We start from the raw sequence: 20,642 nt of genomic DNA on the forward strand, positions 1-20,642 counted from the left end.
TGGTTTAAGACACTTCCTTTGGAGTGGTTTGTTAACCCAGCAATAGAAAACTGACACTATCTCAATTGATGGAAACTTTATCTTTCCAGTTGCACAGATTAAAAACCTTTTTCTCTCATCTAAACCACCCACAAATCCTGCTGATTCCATCTATCTTCAAAATATATTCAAAATTTGACCATAGCTCACCATCTTTACTGCTGACTGGATCTGCATCTCTTGATTGGATTTCTGCAACAGCCTTTAACAGGTCTCTCTGCTCCTGCCTTTATTCCTGTTTCCTCTCCTGATTAGTCTATTCCCAACAGAACTGCCAGAATGTCTTTAAAATGTAAGTCAGAGTATGTCACCGCTCTGTTAAACACCTTCCAGTAGCTTCCTCCTAATTCAGAGTAAAACCCAGAGTCCTTAAAGTGGCCCACATGATCTTTTATGATTTCATCCGTGGTTATCTCTCCTCCTCTTATTCTCCCCTCTTCCACTGCACTTCATCCACACTTCCCTCCTTACTGTCCCTTGATGTAATTACGAATGCATTGAGTGCAAATGACCTAACTTGCATCTTCCCAATCCACGCAAATCCAATATTCCTAAGCTTCTAATCAGTTGTTTTTTGTTTTAAATGAAGGACCTTGGAGTGATGAATCCAAGTTTGAGGAACTATTTAAAAAAAGAAGAAAAGAAGAAAGATATGATTGTTAACTTTGCAGTTAAGGAGGGGATGTGAGAAAAGTGAGGGGCCATGGATGACCTAGTGATTCTTAGTAAAACAAACTAGTTTTACCTCCAGACCCTGACTAGTGAATAGAGGGCATGGAAAATTCATTATTACTGAAATTCTCATTAAAAACCAAACAAGTAAAGTTGAAAAATTATTTTGAAGATATTTTCTGGTTATCAAATTTTAGACTGAGTGCATTGCACCAAAAAGACAACTTTAAGATGAATAATAGGTCAAAGTCAACAAGAGGTGTTGTAAAGTCTACAAATCCTTCTAGGCATGTGCTCTTCCAGATAAAACATGTGTCTCCTTAAATACAAGAAATAGCTGGGGGGAGGGGGTCTTTCTTTAGATGAAATGACCCCAAGAGTTGGTGGCATTATCTAAGATGACAAGTTGACTGACAAATCCTCAATCCTTATCAAAGGATGTCAAAGAAAATGAGAATATAACAAAGAAGTCCAGAAAATTTTTAAAAAGAAAAAGCAAGTGTTTTAGACAACTGTCAGTCATTCAGGACTAACCTAAAAAATCACCAATCAGTAAAATTTCTGAAATGGAAAAAATAAGTAGTGTCATATAGTTTTCACCTACTCCTTCTCCTCCAACCTCATTCATCTGTCTGTTTCATGCTTTATTTAGTCCAAAGACAGAAAATGTTCTGAAATCATCTGTTAAGGTTATTAGTGTCTTTCCCAAATACTGTTTTAGTTCTCAGCTCATTTATCTTCCCTGAGTTCTCTAGGATAGATGGAGTTTGAAATCAAGACAAGGGCAGAACCGGATTCTTAGTAGCCGATTGCCAGTAACTGATGTTTCCCAGAGGCCCTGAGACTCACCATGCCTGGGTCATTGCCTACCTTACCCAGTTGTAGTAAATATCCCACAGGTGGAGACCTTTGTTTTCTGGTTAAGGCTGTGCACTCATCTGCTCCCAAGGTATTTAATTAAACATTTTCCCTTGTACCTAAGCCAATGATTCTCAAATTTATCATAAATAAGAGTCTCCTGGAATGCTGCTTAAAAGGCAGATGGTGGGGGTCCAGAGTTCTCTAAGAGTTTCTTGTAGCCAGAACTCTTCATTTTTAATCACAACTTGGAAAACACTAGCACAAATATTTAAGAGAGAGAATAACTCTTCACACTTGTCAGAAAGATTTGATACCTGTTATGGAAAAGAGAGAAGGCTAATACGATAATGCCTCAGTTAAGTAGTGTTTTTATTGCTGTTGTTCTCTTGGTATGCATATAATACTAAAATGTAAGTCCCCTGCTTGCATTTCACAGCACCATATTATTGAGCCTTTCAACTAATCATCAGTCGTCTAGAACTGTGCTACTGAAAAGGTGGCGCCCACACCCACTCAGCAGCCAGCAATCAGCATCACCTGGAGTGTGTTAAAAATGCAGAACCTTAGCGTGTCCTAGACCTTCTGAATCCGACCTGCATTTTAACAAGATCCTCAGGTCTGAGAAGCATTGATCTAGCAGATTCTCAAGTCCAATGTGACCTTCCAGCTCACTTTCAATTTTGCTATTTCACATTTTTTAATCTGAAAGGATGAAAGATTTTAATTATAAGAGAAAACAAGGTTATTAAGGAGAGAGACATCTCCAGGTTCCCAAATTGTACAGTCTGTGATTGATGACTTTTAAGTCCAAAGCCAATTGGTTGCTATGGGATCTCATTTGCCCTGCGTCTACTTCCTCACGAATAGATCACAGCTCTGTAATTGTATTCATTTGTCTCCCATCTTCACTGTAAGCTTCCTGTGGGCACAACCGTGTCTTAGATATTTAAATCCTAGTTCCTAGCCTAATGCCTAACCCAACGAAGTGCTTCAAAAGACCTGAATAGCAAAAAGAAGAAAAGAAAAGAAAAGAAAAAAAAATTGCCACTTATCTGAGTTACCCGAGTTATTGCCAATAACTTACCCATCCTTCAAGTTCAAGCTTATGGCTTCTCTCCTCCATAAAGATTTCTTTCGTATTTCACCCACCATGATCTCCACCTGCTCAAAGTAAATACCACTTATTTGACATTTAACACAAACAGGACTTTAGTTATCAATTATCTTTATTTTGTATCTCTTTTATTACCCCATCAAAGCTGTAGGAAGGTGTCTCTTTTTATATATTTCATACTGCACTGCAGAATAGACATTCCAATATTCGTTACTATTGAGCTATCTTAAAATAAAAATACACATTAAAATGAGAAAATCTGTAAGTTTTGATTTTCCTTCCAGCATCATTCTAAATTGCAAAAATTAATTCCAGAGATGTCAATATTTAAACAGCTCCTGCAGTTGTGCCCTATTTATCTTAAGTAAGACATCTCTTTTGACATAAGAAATACTTTCTAATTTTCAAATTGTTAGTTGCACCTTCGGCCAACTCAATTCTAATTTCTGTTATTTGTGATAGTAACTTATACTTTTCTATGTTGACCATATAGAAAATGTTTAATGTATAACAGATTAATTCATAACAAAAATAAGTGTATGGCTAGAGATCACTCTAGGGATATGTTAAATAACTTATAAAGTTTGTACAATGTCTCTGATAGCTTCACACATAGACCAATATTTCCATTTTAAAGCTAATTGTAGACATATTGCCCAATAGTGCACCCATGGCATGTAAAGTTTTAACTCCTGGAATCACAACTGCCTTTGTGAATATCAACACAGCTTTCCCAGTTTTTTGACGACGTTACTTCAGCTCTCTTTTAGTTTAAAAATGCATTTTAGTCTATTACACAAATCATCTCTAATTATCCTATAGATGGCAGCATTGAGCAATATATTTGGTAAAAGCTTGCTTTTTGGTTTCTATGCATTTTCAGTTAGGAGTGAATTTTTCAGACAGTGTATTTCATTACACTATACCGCAAGACTAATTTAGCGTAAAGTGACAGGATAATACTTGTACCCTCTCAAAATTGCTTCAGTTAGATTCCACAAAAGCATCTTTTTCTATTCTGTATATTATATAAACCAAAAGTGCATTTCCAGAGTTATCTCGACACATGAATAAAAAAAAAATGTAGAGAACAAATGAATGTACTATACTATAATTATAATAAATATTAACCACCTTTAACGTCGGTAGTAACACATCAGCAAGTAGGAAGAAATGACAATAGCATCTTACGATCGGCGATTACCTTCCACGTGAAACCATTGGTCTGCACAGAACTGGTTACGGCAATCCGGCTTATTTCATGATGTCTATCGAATATTTTAGCCACTGAAGTTGAGTTTTTAAACCAGAAATCTTTTCCCACTGAGACATTTTTTAAAAGCTTTTATAATATTTTATATGATCTAAATCCTAACCTTTCTGTGAAGGTTATTTGTAGAATATTTGCTAATTAAATTGATCTTCCTGCCCTCTCCTTCTTGGAGGAAAGAATATTTTGTTTTACATAGAGGTAAATTTCCCTTTTTTTAGCTTTTTTGGCGGGGGGCGGGGGGGCGGGTAGGGATCATGTGAAACCTAAAAGTCTATGTATGGATCTGGATTGCTTTCCTACAAAATGTGAAATATTCTCCACCTCACGCTAAACATCAAACCTGTAAAAAGCCCTTTGGCCTTAGATTACGCTGTTACCAGTAAACAACCCTTTTATCTTTCTTTTTTCTTGCCAAAGGTAAAACCCCACAGGGTTACACTTTCCTAGTGACTGCAGGCTTCCTGCTCCGCATCCCCCTCGCCTGCTCCCCATACAGCACACTCTACCCCCAGAATCTCGGTCACTGTTATTGTCGCCTCGTTACCAGTTCCAAATACCTGCTATTTATAGCGTGCTGTAGTGGGCACGTGTGCCCACATCACCAAGCTGTCAGAGGGAGAGAAGGGCGGGCTTCCAATTCAACAGTGTGTACACAAATTTTAGATTAACCAGGTTTAGATGAGGCAGCATGACAGCAGGGAAGAAGAAGGTAAGAGGAGAAACGAGAAGCTCCCAGGCCTCGGTGGGGGAGAGCCCCTCTGCAGATGCCTGGTTCCACAATTCACGTATCACACGCCGCTGAATGGCGCCTATGGTTCTGTTTTTCCTTTTTATTTTATATATTTTTTACTACGCTTTGCAACCTACCTTGGTACCCTCACCCTCGCTTCCTCGTCCCCTCCTGCAATGCAAGGCTTGAAAGACAGGCAGCCCCACCAATCAGCAGGCTTCCCCAAGAATCTGCCCCCGCCCCGCAGCTTCGTATTAGGCCCTGGCGAGCTCCTGCGCGGCCCAGCCAGTCTGGGAATTGAGCATGCCCAGCGCCTCCGCCGCTGCGTCCCCCTGCGAGCATCCCGCAGTGCCCGGGAGCCGGCGACAGAGGAGGGGTCTCCCGCGTGGAGAGGGGGCGGAAACCCCAACGGAACAAGGATGGGGTGGAAAAATAAGATAGCATTAAACAGAGACACAAACGTCGTTTTTGTAGGCTCCTTAATGCCAGCTGGGCAAGCAGGAGACAAACTACTTGTTTATAGGTCAGCTTGGGGGAAAAAAACAACTTTGGGGAGCGTTTGCCTGCGGTGAGACTAATACCCCAAGGTAACTGTGTATGAGTCTATCCAAGTAGACCCAGGCTGCGACCTGTTCTACTCAAGAAGTACCCGTTTTCTTGTACAGTTGAGCTGGCACTATCCTTGTTTTCTCCTGATTATCCTTGTGGTCAAGGGTAAAAATTTTATGGGGTGGTTCGAAGAGTGTGGCAGCTGTGTGTGAAACAAACATTTACACAGTAGGGTCTTGGCTTTATGAACCCTCTTTAGGTCCCTAACATCTTTTTAAAATCACAGAAAGATTCCGGAATATGATAAGGGGCATCTCCTTTTCTCCCCTTGCCTTCACCCCTAGGTGTGAATCCCCGCCCCCTGGCTAGGATGGGGGTGCGGGGACAAGCTGCGATATTTGCATTTTCTCCCTAATCGATCAGTTGTTAACCCCACAGGGCGGGACGTAGGGCGCTTCCCCGGGATCCCTCTTCTCGTTGTGGAGTGCCTAGAACTCCACAATCATTGCCCTTGGGCGTCCCTCTGTTCCTTCGAGGTACCTCCCTGCAGCAAATGCGGGGATTCCAAGGTGGAAGGCTGGCTCAGAAGTCCCGTAGAAAACCTTATAAAAATACAGATCTCTTCACCATGGCCTATCACCCTGAAACTGAAATCCAGCGTTTCTACTTCCTGGGAGGAAAAGCCTCGACTAGAAACCTCCCTCCCCAGGGTCCGATCTTACCTGTTCGGTAAGATCCAGCCCAGCTCCCGCGCCCCCTCCTCCCCCGGCCCTCCCACTCAGGGCTCTGTAGCCGCAGTGCCCCCCCGCCGCCCCCCACCCTCACTCCTGCGTCTTCCCGGGCTCGGCCCCCGCGCCGTTTTCCCAGACTCCCCTCGTGCTTTCGGGTTAGCCACCCAAACACCCCCGCCCGCGCCAGCGGCGGGGATTCCTGCGGGCCGGGGGCGCCCTGGGTGGCGCGCGGGGAGGAAGGCGCTGCGCTGGGGCGGGCGGCCGCGCAGGGGCGCTGCCCGAGCGCTGCGCCGAGGCCGGGCGCGGGCGCCGCTGCGGCACTGCCGGGGGGCGGAGAGGGGCGGGCGCGGGGCGGGCTCGGCCGGGAATGTAGAGACCCGGGCGGGAGCCTCTCGGCGGCGGCCGGGCTGCGGAGCGCGGAGGCTCCGTCACGTGTTTTTCTCCTCCGAGTGAGACGGCGGCGCGGTCGGAGGGGGCCGGCGCGCAGAGCCAGACGCCGCCGCTTGTTTTGGTTGGGGCTCTCGGCAACTCTCCGAGGAGTAGGAGGGAGGAGGGGAGAAGTAACTGCAGAGGCAGCGCCTCCCGGGGAAGAGGCGTCTTCCCCGACTCCTTCCCAAACCTCCGCCCTCGTCCCCTCCCCTCCTCCCCTGCCGACTGGAGCGAGGGGCAGGGATGAGCCTGTCCCTCCAGCCCGTCCCCAGCTGCCTAGTAGCGTTTCGCGTGGAAAAGCCACTTTCTCCGCCCGCCGAGATGGGCCCGAATGGGGGCTGCAGAGGACGCGTCCGCGGGCGGCAGCAGCAGCAGCAACAGCCGCAGCGCCGCGGTCTCTGCGATTGAGCTGGTATTTGGGCGGCTGGTGGCGGCGGGGACGGTTGGGGGGTGGGAGGAGGCGGAGGAGGAGGCGAAGGAGGAGGAGGAGGAGGAGGGAGAACCCCGTGCAACGTTGGGACTTGGCAGCTCGCCTCCCCCTGCCCAAGGATATTTAATTTGCCTCGGGAATCGCTACTTCCAGAGGGGAACTCAGGAGGGAAGGCGCGCGCGCCTGGAGGGGTAACGCAGAGACTCCTGGCCGCCGCCGCCTGCCTGCGCCGGACTCCAGCCCGGGCGGCGAGAGATGCATCTTCGCTCCTTCCCGGCCTCGGCGGCTGAGGGGAGACTTGGCTCTCGGAGGATCCGGGTTGCACTCACGCCGGACGCACTGCCTCCCCCCAGGGCATGAAACGCCCGTAAACTCCGATCGGAGCAATCTCCTTGGCGCAGCCGCTGCGTCCTCCTTCGGTTGCCCCTCCCCGGCGCGGGGGACGGCGTGGATTTCGGAGTCGGGGTTTCTGCCGCCTCCAGCCCTGTTTGCATGTGCGGGGCCGCGGCGAGGAGCCTCCGCCCCCTACCCGGTTGTTTTTTCGCGCCTCCCTCTGCTCGGCGGCGGTGGCGGCGGCACCATGGCGAGCCCTCCGGAGACCGACGGCTTCTCGGACGTGCGCAAGGTGGGCTACCTGCGCAAACCCAAGAGCATGCACAAGCGCTTCTTCGTGCTGCGGGCGGCCAGCGAGGCGGGGGGCCCGGCGCGCCTCGAGTACTACGAGAACGAGAAGAAGTGGCGGCACAAGTCGAGCGCCCCCAAACGCTCGATCCCCCTCGAGAGCTGCTTCAACATCAACAAGCGGGCGGACTCCAAGAACAAGCACCTGGTGGCCCTCTACACCCGGGACGAGCACTTTGCTATCGCGGCGGACAGCGAGGCCGAGCAGGACAGCTGGTACCAGGCCCTCCTGCAGCTGCACAACCGTGCCAAGGGCCACCACGACGGGGCCGCGGCCCCTGGGGCGGGAGGCGGAGGGGGCAGCTGCAGCGGCAGCTCTGGCCTCGGCGAGGCAGGGGAGGACTTGAGCTACGGGGACGTGCCCCCAGGACCTGCGTTCAAAGAGGTCTGGCAGGTGATCCTGAAACCCAAGGGCCTGGGTCAGACAAAGAACCTGATTGGCATCTACCGCCTCTGCCTGACCAGCAAGACCATCAGCTTCGTGAAGCTGAACTCGGAGGCGGCGGCCGTGGTGCTGCAGCTGATGAACATCAGGCGCTGTGGCCACTCAGAGAACTTCTTCTTCATCGAAGTGGGCCGTTCCGCAGTGACGGGACCCGGGGAGTTCTGGATGCAGGTGGATGACTCTGTGGTGGCTCAGAACATGCACGAGACAATCCTGGAGGCAATGCGGGCCATGAGCGATGAGTTCCGCCCTCGCAGCAAGAGCCAGTCCTCCTCCAACTGCTCCAACCCCATCAGCGTACCCCTGCGCAGGCACCACCTCAACAACCCCCCGCCCAGCCAGGTGGGGCTGACTCGCCGCTCGCGCACCGAGAGCATCACCGCCACCTCCCCGGCCAGCATGGTGGGCGGGAAGCAGGGCTCCTTCCGTGTCCGTGCTTCCAGCGACGGCGAAGGCACTATGTCCCGTCCAGCTTCGGTGGATGGCAGTCCTGTGAGTCCTAGCACCAACAGGACCCACGCCCACCGGCATCGGGGCAGCTCTCGGCTGCACCCCCCTCTCAACCACAGCCGCTCCATCCCCATGCCTTCTTCTCGATGCTCACCTTCGGCCACTAGCCCGGTCAGTCTGTCGTCCAGCAGCACCAGTGGCCACGGCTCCACCTCAGACTGTCTCTTCCCGCGGCGGTCTAGTGCTTCTGTGTCCGGCTCCCCCAGCGATGGCGGTTTCATCTCCTCGGATGAGTATGGCTCCAGTCCCTGCGATTTCCGAAGTTCCTTCCGCAGTGTCACCCCAGATTCCCTGGGCCACACCCCACCGGCCCGGGGTGAGGAGGAGTTGAGCAACTACATCTGCATGGGAGGCAAGGGGGCCTCCACCCTCACTGCCCCCAATGGTCACTACATTTTGCCTCGGGGTGGCAATGGTCACCGCTACATCCCAGGAGCTGGCTTGGGCACGAGTCCAGCCCTGGCTGGAGATGAAGCAGCCAGTGCTGCAGATCTGGATAATCGGTTCCGAAAGCGGACTCACTCTGCTGGCACATCTCCTACCATTTCCCACCAGAAGACCCCATCCCAGTCCTCTGTGGCTTCCATTGAGGAATATACAGAGATGATGCCTGCCTACCCACCAGGAGGTGGCAGTGGAGGCCGACTGCCCGGCTACCGGCACTCGGCCTTTGTGCCCACCCATTCCTACCCTGAGGAGGGTCTGGAAATGCACCCTTTGGAGCGTGGTGGGGGCCACCACCGCCCAGACACCTCAACTCTCCACACTGATGATGGCTACATGCCCATGTCCCCAGGAGTGGCCCCAGTGCCTGGCAGCCGAAAGGGCAGTGGGGACTATATGCCTATGAGCCCCAAGAGCGTGTCTGCCCCGCAGCAGATCATCAACCCCATCAGACGCCATCCCCAGAGAGTGGACCCCAATGGCTACATGATGATGTCCCCAAGCGGCAGCTGCTCCCCTGACATTGGAGGTGGGTCCAGCAGCAGCAGCAGTGCTGCCCCTTCTGGGAGCAGCTATGGGAAGCTATGGACAAATGGTGTAGGGGGCCACCACTCTCACGCCCTCCCACACCCCAAACTACCCATGGAGAGCAGTGGTAGCAAGCTCTTGTCTTGTACAGGTGACTACATGAACATGTCGCCAGTGGGGGACTCCAACACTAGCAGCCCCTCTGACTGCTACTACGGCCCTGAGGACCCCCAGCACAAGCCAGTACTCTCCTACTACTCATTGCCAAGGTCCTTTAAGCACACCCAGCGCCCTGGGGAGCTGGAGGAGACTGCCCGGCACCAGCACCTCCGCCTTTCCTCCAGCTCTGGTCGCCTTCTCTATGCTGCAGCAGCAGAAGATTCCTCTTCCTCCACCAGCAGTGACAGCCTGGGTGGGGGATACTGTGGGGCTAGATCCGAGCCCGGCCTCCCACATCATCTCCACCATCAGGTCCTGCAGCCTCATCTGCCTCGAAAGGTGGACACAGCTGCGCAGACCAACAGCCGCCTTGCTCGGCCCACAAGGCTGTCCCTGGGTGATCCCAAGGCCAGCACCTTACCTCGGGCCCGAGACCAGCAGCAGCAGCCACCCCTGCTGCACCCTCCGGAGCCCAAGAGCCCAGGGGAATATGTGAATATTGAATTTGGGAGTGATCAGCCAGGCTACTTATCTGGCCCCATGGCTCCCCACAGCTCGCCTTCTGTCAGGTGTCCATCCCAGCTCCAGCCAGCTCCCAGAGAGGAAGAGACTGGCCCTGAAGAATACATGAACATGGACTTGGGGCCGGGCCGGAGGGCAGCCTGGCCGGAGAGCGCTGGGGTCCAGCCTGGCAGAGTAGGCCCTGCGCCTCCTGGGTCTGCTAGCATGTGCAGGCCTACTCGGGCAGTGCCCAGCAGCCGGGGTGACTACATGACCATGCAGATGGGTTGTCCCCGTCAGAGCTACGTGGACACCTCGCCAGTTGCCCCCATCAGCTATGCTGACATGCGGACGGGCATTGTTGTGGAGGAGGTGAGCCTTCCCGGGGCCACAGCGGCTGCTCCTTCCTCAACCTCAGCAGCCTCTGCTTCTCCTGCTGCACCTCAAGGGGCAGGGGAGCTGGGGGCCCGCTCTTCCCTGCTGGGGGGCCCGCAGGGACCTGGTGGCATGAGCGCCTTCACCCGGGTGAACCTCAGCCCCAATCGCAACCAGAGTGCCAAAGTGATCCGTGCGGACCCGCAAGGGTGCCGGAGGCGGCATAGCTCCGAGACCTTCTCCTCGACACCTAGTGCCACCCGGGCGGGCAATATGGTGCCCTTCGGAGCGGGGGCTGTGGTGGGGAGCAGCGGTGGTGGCAGCAGCACTGAGGATGTGAAGCGCCACAGCTCTGCTTCCTTTGAGAACGTGTGGCTGAGGCCTGGGGAGCTCGGGGGAGTCCCCAAGGAGCCAGCCCAAGTGTGCGGGGCTGCTGGGGGTTTGGAGAATGGTCTTAACTACATAGATCTGGATTTGGTCAAGGACTTCAAACAGCGCCCTCAGGAGCGCCCCTCTCAGCAGCAGCCTCCCCTACCCCCGGCCCCTCATCAGCCTCTTGGCAGCAGTGAGAGCAGCTCCACCAGCCGCTCCAGTGAGGATTTAAGCGCCTATGCCAGCATCAGTTTCCAGAAGCAGCCAGAGGACCTCCAGTAGCTCAACTGGACATCACAGCAGGTGCGTTTCATGGTGACAAAGTCAGAAGACAAAACTGCTTTTAACCTGGTGCTCAATTTCTCTTCCTCTTTGCCTGAGCCCCTTCCCTCTCCTTCCCACTGCTTCCTTAGAGAGTGCACTCATGGGAGGGGAGGAGGTCAGGGCACAGGCGATGAGATGCTCACCCCACCATGACACCTGGCCGGGAGTCAAATAAACCTGTAGGAGCAGCCACCCAGGAGGGCTCTTTCATTTGAGGCTCCCAAGTGTAGTACTTCCTGCAGTAGTTCCAAAACATATTTTCTATAATACCAGTTCTGAAGTTTGTGAAGTGCAGTATAAGAACCTCAGTCTCTTTTTTGAAGTTTTCTTTTGACTATATATTTAGGTCAGTCCGTGGGAGGGACAATTCTCCAAAAATACTTGTTAGTACAGGGGCTAAACTCTTTATTTAAATCAGTTTGTCGGAGCTGTTAAAGGTGATTTTATCAAGTTGCTCTATGTACTTAGTTCTGTCATTTCACAATACCAAGGCAATATAAATAGCAGTGATAATCAGTTTTTATTCCTGCTGCCCTAAAAAAGATTCAAGAGTAAGAGCTTGTTTAGGCTTACATATTTAGAGAGAAATCCCTGTCTATCTGTGACTCTCTTTAGAAAGTAATTGTGGGTGACATTTTCTTGCTATTCCTGAGCCAGGATTTGTGAAATATTATTCACACACCGACCCACCACCTCATAGGCATGGCCGCTATTATACAGGCTATGCAGGGAAACCTGCATGCATCTGGGACCCATTATTAGTTAGGAGTTATAGAAATTCATCTCAGCGTGTCTGCCTTACGGTTGTCTGTTCTTGCAGAGGCCTGCGCAGAGACACCACACAGGTCATTTGGGGACTACTGTACATCTTCTGTGAAATTACTTAACTTTCTTATGTTGAAAAGGAGTATTAAGTAAGGGAATCCAGAGGGTTTGTTTTGCTTAGCACTGAACGTAAGGGCTAAACCTTGCACTCTTGACTTTTAGGATATTTATTGTTTGTCTTTAAGTTCTAGAGTGGACGCCTTGGTAAATGTTGAAAGTTGGCTTTTGGTCTTCTGTGGCCAAGGCTGTATTGAAAATGAAAAACATTTGTAATAGGAAATTAGCCTGCCCTTCATTCTCTTGAGCCTATTTTCTGGTGGTCATAATTGTGGGAAGAAGAGAGGAGTATAGTTTGCAAATAATGTGATGACTTGGCAATGCAGAAGTTTCCAGCATTTGGGAACACTTTATTCTGACAAACTGATTATCATGTGATAGTTTTTTCATATCTGCTTCACCAAATGAGTTTTTAAAAGCATTCTTCTTCTTAATATGTGTCCATTCATAAGAAGCTAATTTGTGCTTTGGGTTTCTATTAATGGGTATTTATTTATTTTATAGTCACAGTCCCCTTGATTCTAACAGTTTGTGATATTTGACCCATATCATTATTTTGCGGAACAAGATATAGGTATACAAACATTCAAACTAAGAGTTTAGGTGGTATATATTACAAAAAGCATTTCTTTGATCAGTATTCAATGTTTATTTTCATGATTCATGAGAAGAGAGATTTAACCGTGTCTATCAACGTCAACAGTAAAAATTTTGATTACTTCAAATAATGCCTTTGGGAACGTGAATCATTCTAACACTTTAACCATTTGTGTTGCAAAGCGTTTCATTTATAAAGTAATGAGCATCTCAAGGAAAAAAACCCAGCAGAACTAAGATTTTGGTTTTAAGGGAGATGAAAGAAGAGGTTAAGAAACAATAAGTTTTCTTTGTCTGTTTTCTTAATTTAAACAGGTTTCTTTTTATGGAGTAGAATAAATAATATTTGCTCCGAAGAAAATGGATGACCAAATAGAGTTTTTGTTTTTAAAAAGGGCTTTAAAATAAAGTTTTCCTTATGTAGATGATACATTAAAAACAAATCAACCAAAAAAAACCAATCTTCCATTCTTAGCTTTCTTAGGGAAAACATAATATTCTGGAATAATCATATAATCATACCCCTAATAATCTTGGAGTAGCAGTAGACCATGCTTTGACAGCACCATGCCAGAAAAATTCTACAATGTGTATCTGTAAGATGTAAATGGAGAGATGAGGGGTGTGTGTGTATGTTTTAAGTGAGGGGCTCAGTGCTACTTGGCACTTTTACATCATAAATTCTGCTTGCTCGCCGCCTTTGCCCTGTTGAGTTTAAAGATGTGATTTGATAGTCAATCATCAGCTGAAACAAAAAGAAAGGAAACCTGTCTGCAACAAACAACTTTTCCTAGGAATGAGTATGTTAGTTTGTGAGAACATTGTTTTCCTAACTTCTTTAGAAATTGCTGTCTTTGCCTCTTTCTCATTTCTCAGGTAAACCCTGAAATAGGAAAGGGAATGAGGTGCTATGAGGGGTGTGCTCTTTCTCCTAACCCCTTATTTCAAACATCTCTGCTTGTTTAATATTTTTCACTGTTGCTTACAGGAGAACATTTGGGAGGTATTTAGCTCAGATGCTCTGCGTCACCTCCAGTCCAACCACCTTTTTTGTTTCTCTTCTCTCTTGTCAATCGGTGTCTCCCTAACTTAGTTCTGACCTGCTGGATTGTTTTCCAGAACTCTCCCTCTCCCATTCTCTTTGTTTCCCACCTCTTATTTCATGTTCCTGGCATTGTCTTTTTTTGCTCCGTTTCAGAATTTCCCAGTCCTTGTGGCCTTACTCTCTACAGACAGTAAACTTGAGATCCCAAGGAGGGCAGAAAGGACACAGCAGCCCAGCCACCTTTAACCAGCATTTACCTCATTTTGTTTTTTTAGTTTTGAAACTGCAACTGGGCAGATAGAGCAGCCTTTGGCAAAGACACAGACCTGAGCGATCCCTTTTAGGTTCCATTGTTTCTTTTGGAATTTTGTTATGTCTTCCTAAAAAACAAAAACAAAAACAAACCCGGGGGGGGGGGGCATTTCTCCTCCCTTCATTCTGTTTCCTTGTGATTTCAAGGATTCTGTACCTCCACGACTGACTCCCATCCCTCTCACTCCTTCCCTCTCCCTCCCGTCCCTGTGTGGCCTTTTTGTCTGGCGCTAACCCTCTCAGCTCTGGCACTCTCCCGTTTCCCGGGTCACCTCCGCTTCCTGCATTCCTCCCTATTTATTTGGCACTTGGCTCCCCCTTCCTCCTCCAAGCCCCCTTTGGCCGTGGGTAGGGGAATCTGCAGCGAGGCAGAGGTCGCCCTCAGAGGTCTGCCACCCTGCCCATCTCCGGTCGCCTGGGGGCGCCCGCTGGGGAGGCCAGGCCCCTTCCCGGGCCACTCGGTAGGGGATGGGGGGCAAGCCTGGCCCCCAGGGGAGTGCGGCACAGAGTCTGGCTTCGAGCGGGCGGGGCGGAGGGCGCTGATTGGCCACTGTCAGAGCCAATCAGCACGAGTGTCTGCGAGTTGTGGAGGGCGCGGTGCGAGGCGGGGCGGGGCCGGGGGCGGGGTGAGGGCCTGGGCGCCCTCCCGCAGTGGTCGCTTGAGCTGTGGCTGGGGGCCAGGCGTCCGGAAGGCCTTTGCCCACCCCTCTCCCTCCACCCACCCCACTCCCTCCACCCCTTCTGTTTACAGCCGGCAGAACTGAGCCAAATGTGCGCCCCTCCCACCCCCCTCCAGAGGATGTTATGCACTCAGCCTTATTCGTGCATCTAGACCAGAATCCTAAGAATGAGAAAGTCCAACCAGCCCACTGACAGAGGCCGGAAATACACACTTCCTCTCATTTTAATTGAGAAAAATCCAGGCCGTGACCATGTGACGTGCCCCATTTTGTTTCCCTCCTCTCTTTACTACGACGCCACCTTCCTTCATCTTCCTGTCTTGAAATCCGCTAGCAGGAGGTAGCTGCAGCACGTGGTTGGAGGATTGATTGGGTTGGCTCAGGGTCCTTACATTTACATCCCTCACTAATAGGAGCGAGGAGAGGGGAAAAAAAAGGGGGAAGGAAATACAAATGCTGTGGCTGGCACTGTTTGGGGATCGTTCGGAAAAAACCTCATTTGGCTTGAAATTGCGTTAGGGTCAACATTATAATGAGCGCCTGTAGTTTGCAAAGCAGGGAGCTGGAAAAGATCAACAGAAACTGACCCTTCTAGGCCCAAGGGAGCTCAGAGTGAAATGAAAACGTCGGATAGAGCTTGCAAATCGTGAGAATCTAGAGCTTCATTACAAGGGCTTGGGTAGGGTTCCTTACTGAGGTTGGAGGAAATGCTGTTGAAGCTGTCATAAACAGATTGGTTTTTTGACCAGTGACAGCTCATCAGGGCAGGCTGGGCGGACTGATTTTGAAAGCTTGCTGAATTTGTGTTGTGCTCCTTCGCATGAGCAAAATTATGTGAGATGTATTACTAAATGGGATGGAAAATTTGTTCAGATTTGTCCTTTCTAAAATAAAGAAGGAAAATAAGAAAGAAATACTGTGGAAGTATTTTCTTCTCCCCCTACTCCCCTATCCCTCTCAAATAAGCATTTCTCACCAGCCGGCATCCCTGTTGCACCACTGGATCATAAGCCCGAAGGCCTGAGGTGTTTATAGAAACCTCACAGGTGAAAATGCAAAGAAGAAGGACGCCCCCTTTTAAATGTTATGCCCCGATACTGCTTCTGATTGGTGGGAGAGAGTTTCCCTCTTGTTGCAGAAAACTCTGAGCATCGAACAATTTTGTTAAATTCTGCTATTGTTTAAGAAACTTTTTATGTTCAAAAATAAATCCATAAAAAATTCCATATATTGTCATTTATCTGATTGTCCCCCAATAAATACTATCTCCAATATTGTCTTGGGAGACTTGGAATCCAAGAGATCGTGCTCCCTTACTCTCTTTTATTTTGGTTCATCAAAATTCCTGGAAAATAGCTTTATGCTATCTTGAATGATGCAATGGAAAAAGCAGCTCCTGGGAGCCAATGATTTTGCTTGGTAACTCAGCCTGTGCCCTTCACTGAATGACCTTGGGCAAGTCACTTAATTTCTCTGAACCTATTTCCTCATCAGTAACTTGAGAATTTTGTTCTCCATTATTCTAACCTCCTTTGCATAGGAGTATTTTGGAGAAAATGACTGATATTCTTTAATGGGTCAGTTATAATGAGAATTCTTCCTGAGGAAGCTGTTGATGGAGTCATAATGAAGAACATTAGAATATTCTGTTCTGTCCTGTTCTAGCTTTTGGATCACTCTATGGTTTGATTCAGGACTGACTTTTAACTTTTCTTTCTTAGAGAAGGCATTTTCAGGTTTTAACAGACCTTAAGACAAACCCTCCTGACTGCAGTCTAAGTTTTTGAAACTTTCTCTAGTCTGGGTTAGGCTGTTCTCTTTTTTTAAAATGCAGTGTGTGGTGGAATGCAAGTCACCTGCTAGTTCTTGCATCCTAAAGTCAACTGTTGGAAGCATCCCACCCCACTCCACCCTACAGTACAGGTCAAGTTTTAACCAATTCATGTCTATGACATTATTCTGTTTATTCTGTTGGAAATCACCCCTTCTTGCGAGGGTGGTCTGTTTATGAATAATATTTCTCATTTGTATCATCAGAATCCTTCAGTGAGATATCCATTTAGTGAATGGAAAGGAAATCTGAGAGGCCACTTGGGGACTTAGAGGAAATCTTCCACAATTTTTTGTTTAGTTTTAGTTTTCTCTCTTAGTTGTGTGAAAAAGCTCAATATTTCTCTTGCCAGCAAAATGAGTGTTGTCCAGCTTTTTTGTGCTTTAGGATTTTTGATTAGTTAGTGGAGCTATACCCAGCTTTGCTGACTCAGTGTTATGTTGGCTGTCTAGTTGCCAATGTATTCAGAAGTTCTGACCCTTTGGGCACCTCCATGTGGATTTCATAAATCATTAGAATAGTCTATTGACTCGTTCAGAATTCCATTGCTGTACCTTTTTCAATCTCTTGCCATAATCAGATATGTTTCTCAGTTGTGTAGTATATAAATGATTTCTTTTATTTTGGTGGGTTGGTAATTTTAGGATAATGGAATACTTCACAATTCTAAGGTTTTGTTTTGCTTTGTATTATAGAAAACCATTTCCTCAAGTTTCAGAGTTAGTGGAAATTGGATGCAAGAAAAACAGCTCTTGAGAATTCAGTTTGAAACCAGTTTCACGCTAAAGTTTGTTACTTTTATTCATTCTAATATTTTTTCTGTGTTTAAAATAATAGATACTCTCTCCACCACATTTATAATTATGTAATTGATTTATCATTTTATTACTTTGAGTCCCTAGCTATGTGGCATACTTTAAAAGCTCTTTTTAAAATGTTATTGAAACATGTTCAGAAGTTGTAATCACAGTGAATTTTAATTTAACAGCATGATATTTTAATGTTAGTATGGTATAATGGTACACTCATGTCAAACTAATATGAAATAGTAAAAAAAAGTTATTGTAAAGCTTTTTAAAATGATAGGCTAGTAAATGTCATCTACTGTCTTCTATTCTTGTCTGATGTTATGGAAACAGTAGTCTCTCTCCCATTCTTAATTCACAGAAAAAGGGAGAAGATGGATTAGATAAATATAAGCTACTGTCATCTATGGGGAAAGGAACATTCTCCATTTTAATAATATTTTTGCTGCAGGCTCTGCTATAATGTATTTGTTAAAATAGATTTGGTGGGATAAATGTTATTTGTGCTTCTTCAATGAGTGAATGATCTTTGAATAATAGAGCTTTTAAAAATGATGTGTTTACATCGAAAAGGCTGCTTTTCTTTTTCAACCCCTGTCCGCATTTTCCTTGATGATGCCAGTAGAATGGAATATATGGGTCAGACTGTGATTTTAATTGTCTCTCTCTTCAAACAGAGAGGAGATTTTGCACTTTTATTCCCCTACCTTGAATGTTTTATTGAGTCAGCTGAGGTGCGTTCATTGTTTTCCTTTTGTGATTTCATGTTTTTTTGTTGTTTTTTTCCACTCTGTGTCACACTCTCAGCCATCAACCCCTGGCCCAATTAGAGCCAAACTTATATACATTGGATGCTAATTGGTTGAAGAAGATGACAGTGAAACCCAAATTGTAGTAGGAAAAAAGACTTTGATAAACTCCTCCTCACTCCCTTTTTTTTCTGTTGACCAAAAAATACTTTGATGTGAGTTCTCTGATTGTCCCTGACATATTTAGGTCATGTTGTTGAACAGTATCACTTAATCTTGAGAAGTTGATATAGTTGTATTGTGTTGGTTGAAATGATCAAAGAGGCATTCTCTTTTTTTTCCTTCCAATATATGTAGTATGGCAAACAAATTATATTTTGCACAGTAAGTTGTGATTCTTACTTTTAGAAAGGTTATAGTCTAAGTGAGACAGGCAAAATTAAAGATATAAAAATATAGCAGTTGAAGGTCTCTGAAATAGTAATTACTGTGTCTTCAAACATTATTCATCTGAAATTTTTCAATGGTCATTTCCCTGTTCATTTTTAATTTATTTAAAGGATTCCTTATGATATGAAAAATAATCATACTTACCCTTGAATTTTAGGGATTGTGGGAATAATCAGAAGAACTTTAGCATCTCCAGGGCACTATTGGAGGCCACGCATCTCCCAACCCCAACAGAAATGATCTGGCCTTGGCCAAACAGACCCCAAACCATGATTTCTTGTTGATCTTCTCTCCTTCCTTTTCCTCAGTAAACACCATTAAGCACCTACTGTGTTGCAAATAGCACATATTTTGTTGAAAGAGGATGGAGCTGAATACATGAAACTGGAGGAAGAATCGGAATGAGAAGAGTTCATCCAAGTTGTTACCAGATTTCTTATGGCACACTTATCTGGGGAGAAATCAAGATTCACGACATGCAGTCCATGAAAGTCAGCCTTTTCCAAATATTTATAGGGCAAAAATGCCCATCTACCTTAAAGTTTTGTGCTTTTCTTATCATTCTACCCATGGCTTCCTGTCTCACAATTACACCAGCATACTTTAATTTATAAGGCTGTTGAGACTCTATTCAGAAGAGTGATCCATTTTCGGATATTTAGCTAGCGAACATATACTGGCAAGAGGCAAAGAAAGATATCTTTGATCCAAGTGAAGCAGCCAGGAGAGGAGTCCAGGTGTTAAATGCACAGGAGTTTAATGAGTACTTGTTATGGGTTGGTCAGTGTTAGGAAACACCAGGTGAAGGTGTGGGAGCTGTAAGAGAAGTTGTATAGTCTTTTCTTTTGGTCTTAGAAGCTCTATTATTCAAGGACTTCTTTTTTCCCTTGAGGTGGGCAGTTTTTATTTTTAGTGGTGAAAGGTTCTAACCCTCTGACCTCTGGTTCTTGTGCTTGCTTCTGCATGGACGTATAATCTCCTTTGAGGTTTTGTCACTGCTCTCAAGTTCATGCACTCTCTCTCTCTCTCATTTTGATGATACGCAGTCATATTGTTTTTTTAAGTTTATAGTAGTTTCTTGCAGAAACATAAAAATCCATTTTTTTAGTCCACCAAGTTTTATGATCAGTTGCTGGGTCTATTCACAGTATTTTTGAAAATTTTTTGATATAGGCAATGTGTGCACATGCTTTAAGTTTCAAATGGGTTTAAGAGAATTTTAAAAAGGTATAGAGTGAAAAATAAGGCCCCCTCCCTCTCTTGTTTCCCAGCTTCTCTTCTCATAGGCCACCAGCAATGCTGGGTTTTGTTTATCTTTCCAGAGATGAACTGCTTGTAAATTTTGAAGCTTAGTAATAGAAAGTTGGTTAACTGCCCACCTGCTCAAAGTCTTCCATGGAAGAACATACTCAGATCCCGAATTTCTGCACTAAAGGAACACAGCAGACAATATCTTCTCTTACGGTAGACTCACCACTTTCTTTGTTAAAGGGAAAAAGAAAAGTACTGTTTACTTTCCATCCCTCTTATGAATCCTCAGTTTAAAAAAAATTCTATAACCCAGTGAAGGAGGAAAAGCAAGAATTAACAAATGATCTACTTTTCTAACTTTGAAGTATTTGTGCAAATTGATTAAGAAGGGAAAGGTGTCTGAGTTTTTAAATACTACTGTTTTTCATCTTTATTGCTTTATTTACTTCCCTTGTTCGCTGTCAGGCATCCCCACCCCCTCCCAGACTGAGTGAATAACTGGTTCTTAATATAGTGTAGTAGGATTAAGTATAAAGGTTAAAGATCCTTTTGAAGACTTTGTGGACACCACCGTCTCATAGGTTTGAGAGTTCAAAAGGATGAATGCTTTTAATTAGAAGAGTCTTTCACTATTTCAGACTCTAGGAGCAGTCCATTTTAGACATAGTATTGCATGCAAATAATTCAAGAAATTCCTTTACACTAGTGATTTCCTCTCTCTCATTTTAGTTATTATTTCATCCAAAGTTATTAATATTTTGGAGAAAATGTGTGGAATTTAGAGACTCTGTTATGTCTCCTAAGGAAGATATGTGTATCACTGAGATAATTTTTGGAGCCAAAGAGGAACTCTAATGGTTAAAAACATTTAT

The 20,642-nt window shown here is 46.5% G+C and overlaps 2 protein-coding genes across 2 annotated transcripts in view; one reads left to right on the forward strand and one right to left on the reverse strand.

The window, feature by feature from the left end:
* Window positions 1–2,689, reverse strand: part of RHBDD1 (rhomboid domain containing 1) — a 146,452-nt gene extending 143,763 nt beyond the window's left edge. The window contains exon 1 of the mRNA XM_046644951.1: window positions 2,657–2,689. The gene's annotated coding sequence lies outside the window, so the exon portion shown is untranslated. The remainder of the gene's footprint in view (window positions 1–2,656) is intronic.
* Window positions 2,690–7,408: 4,719 nt separating this feature from the next.
* The window catches only part of IRS1 (insulin receptor substrate 1), a 57,790-nt gene continuing 44,556 nt past the window's right edge, over window positions 7,409–20,642 (forward strand). The window contains exon 1 of the mRNA XM_046643387.1: window positions 7,409–11,146. Coding sequence (XP_046499343.1) covers window positions 7,409–11,125 — 3,717 coding nt within the window. The 3' untranslated portion in view covers window positions 11,126–11,146. The remainder of the gene's footprint in view (window positions 11,147–20,642) is intronic.

The sequence above is a fragment of the Equus quagga genome, chromosome 17 (genome assembly GCF_021613505.1).
Source record: "Equus quagga isolate Etosha38 chromosome 17, UCLA_HA_Equagga_1.0, whole genome shotgun sequence".
Lineage (NCBI taxonomy): Eukaryota > Metazoa > Chordata > Mammalia > Perissodactyla > Equidae > Equus > Equus quagga.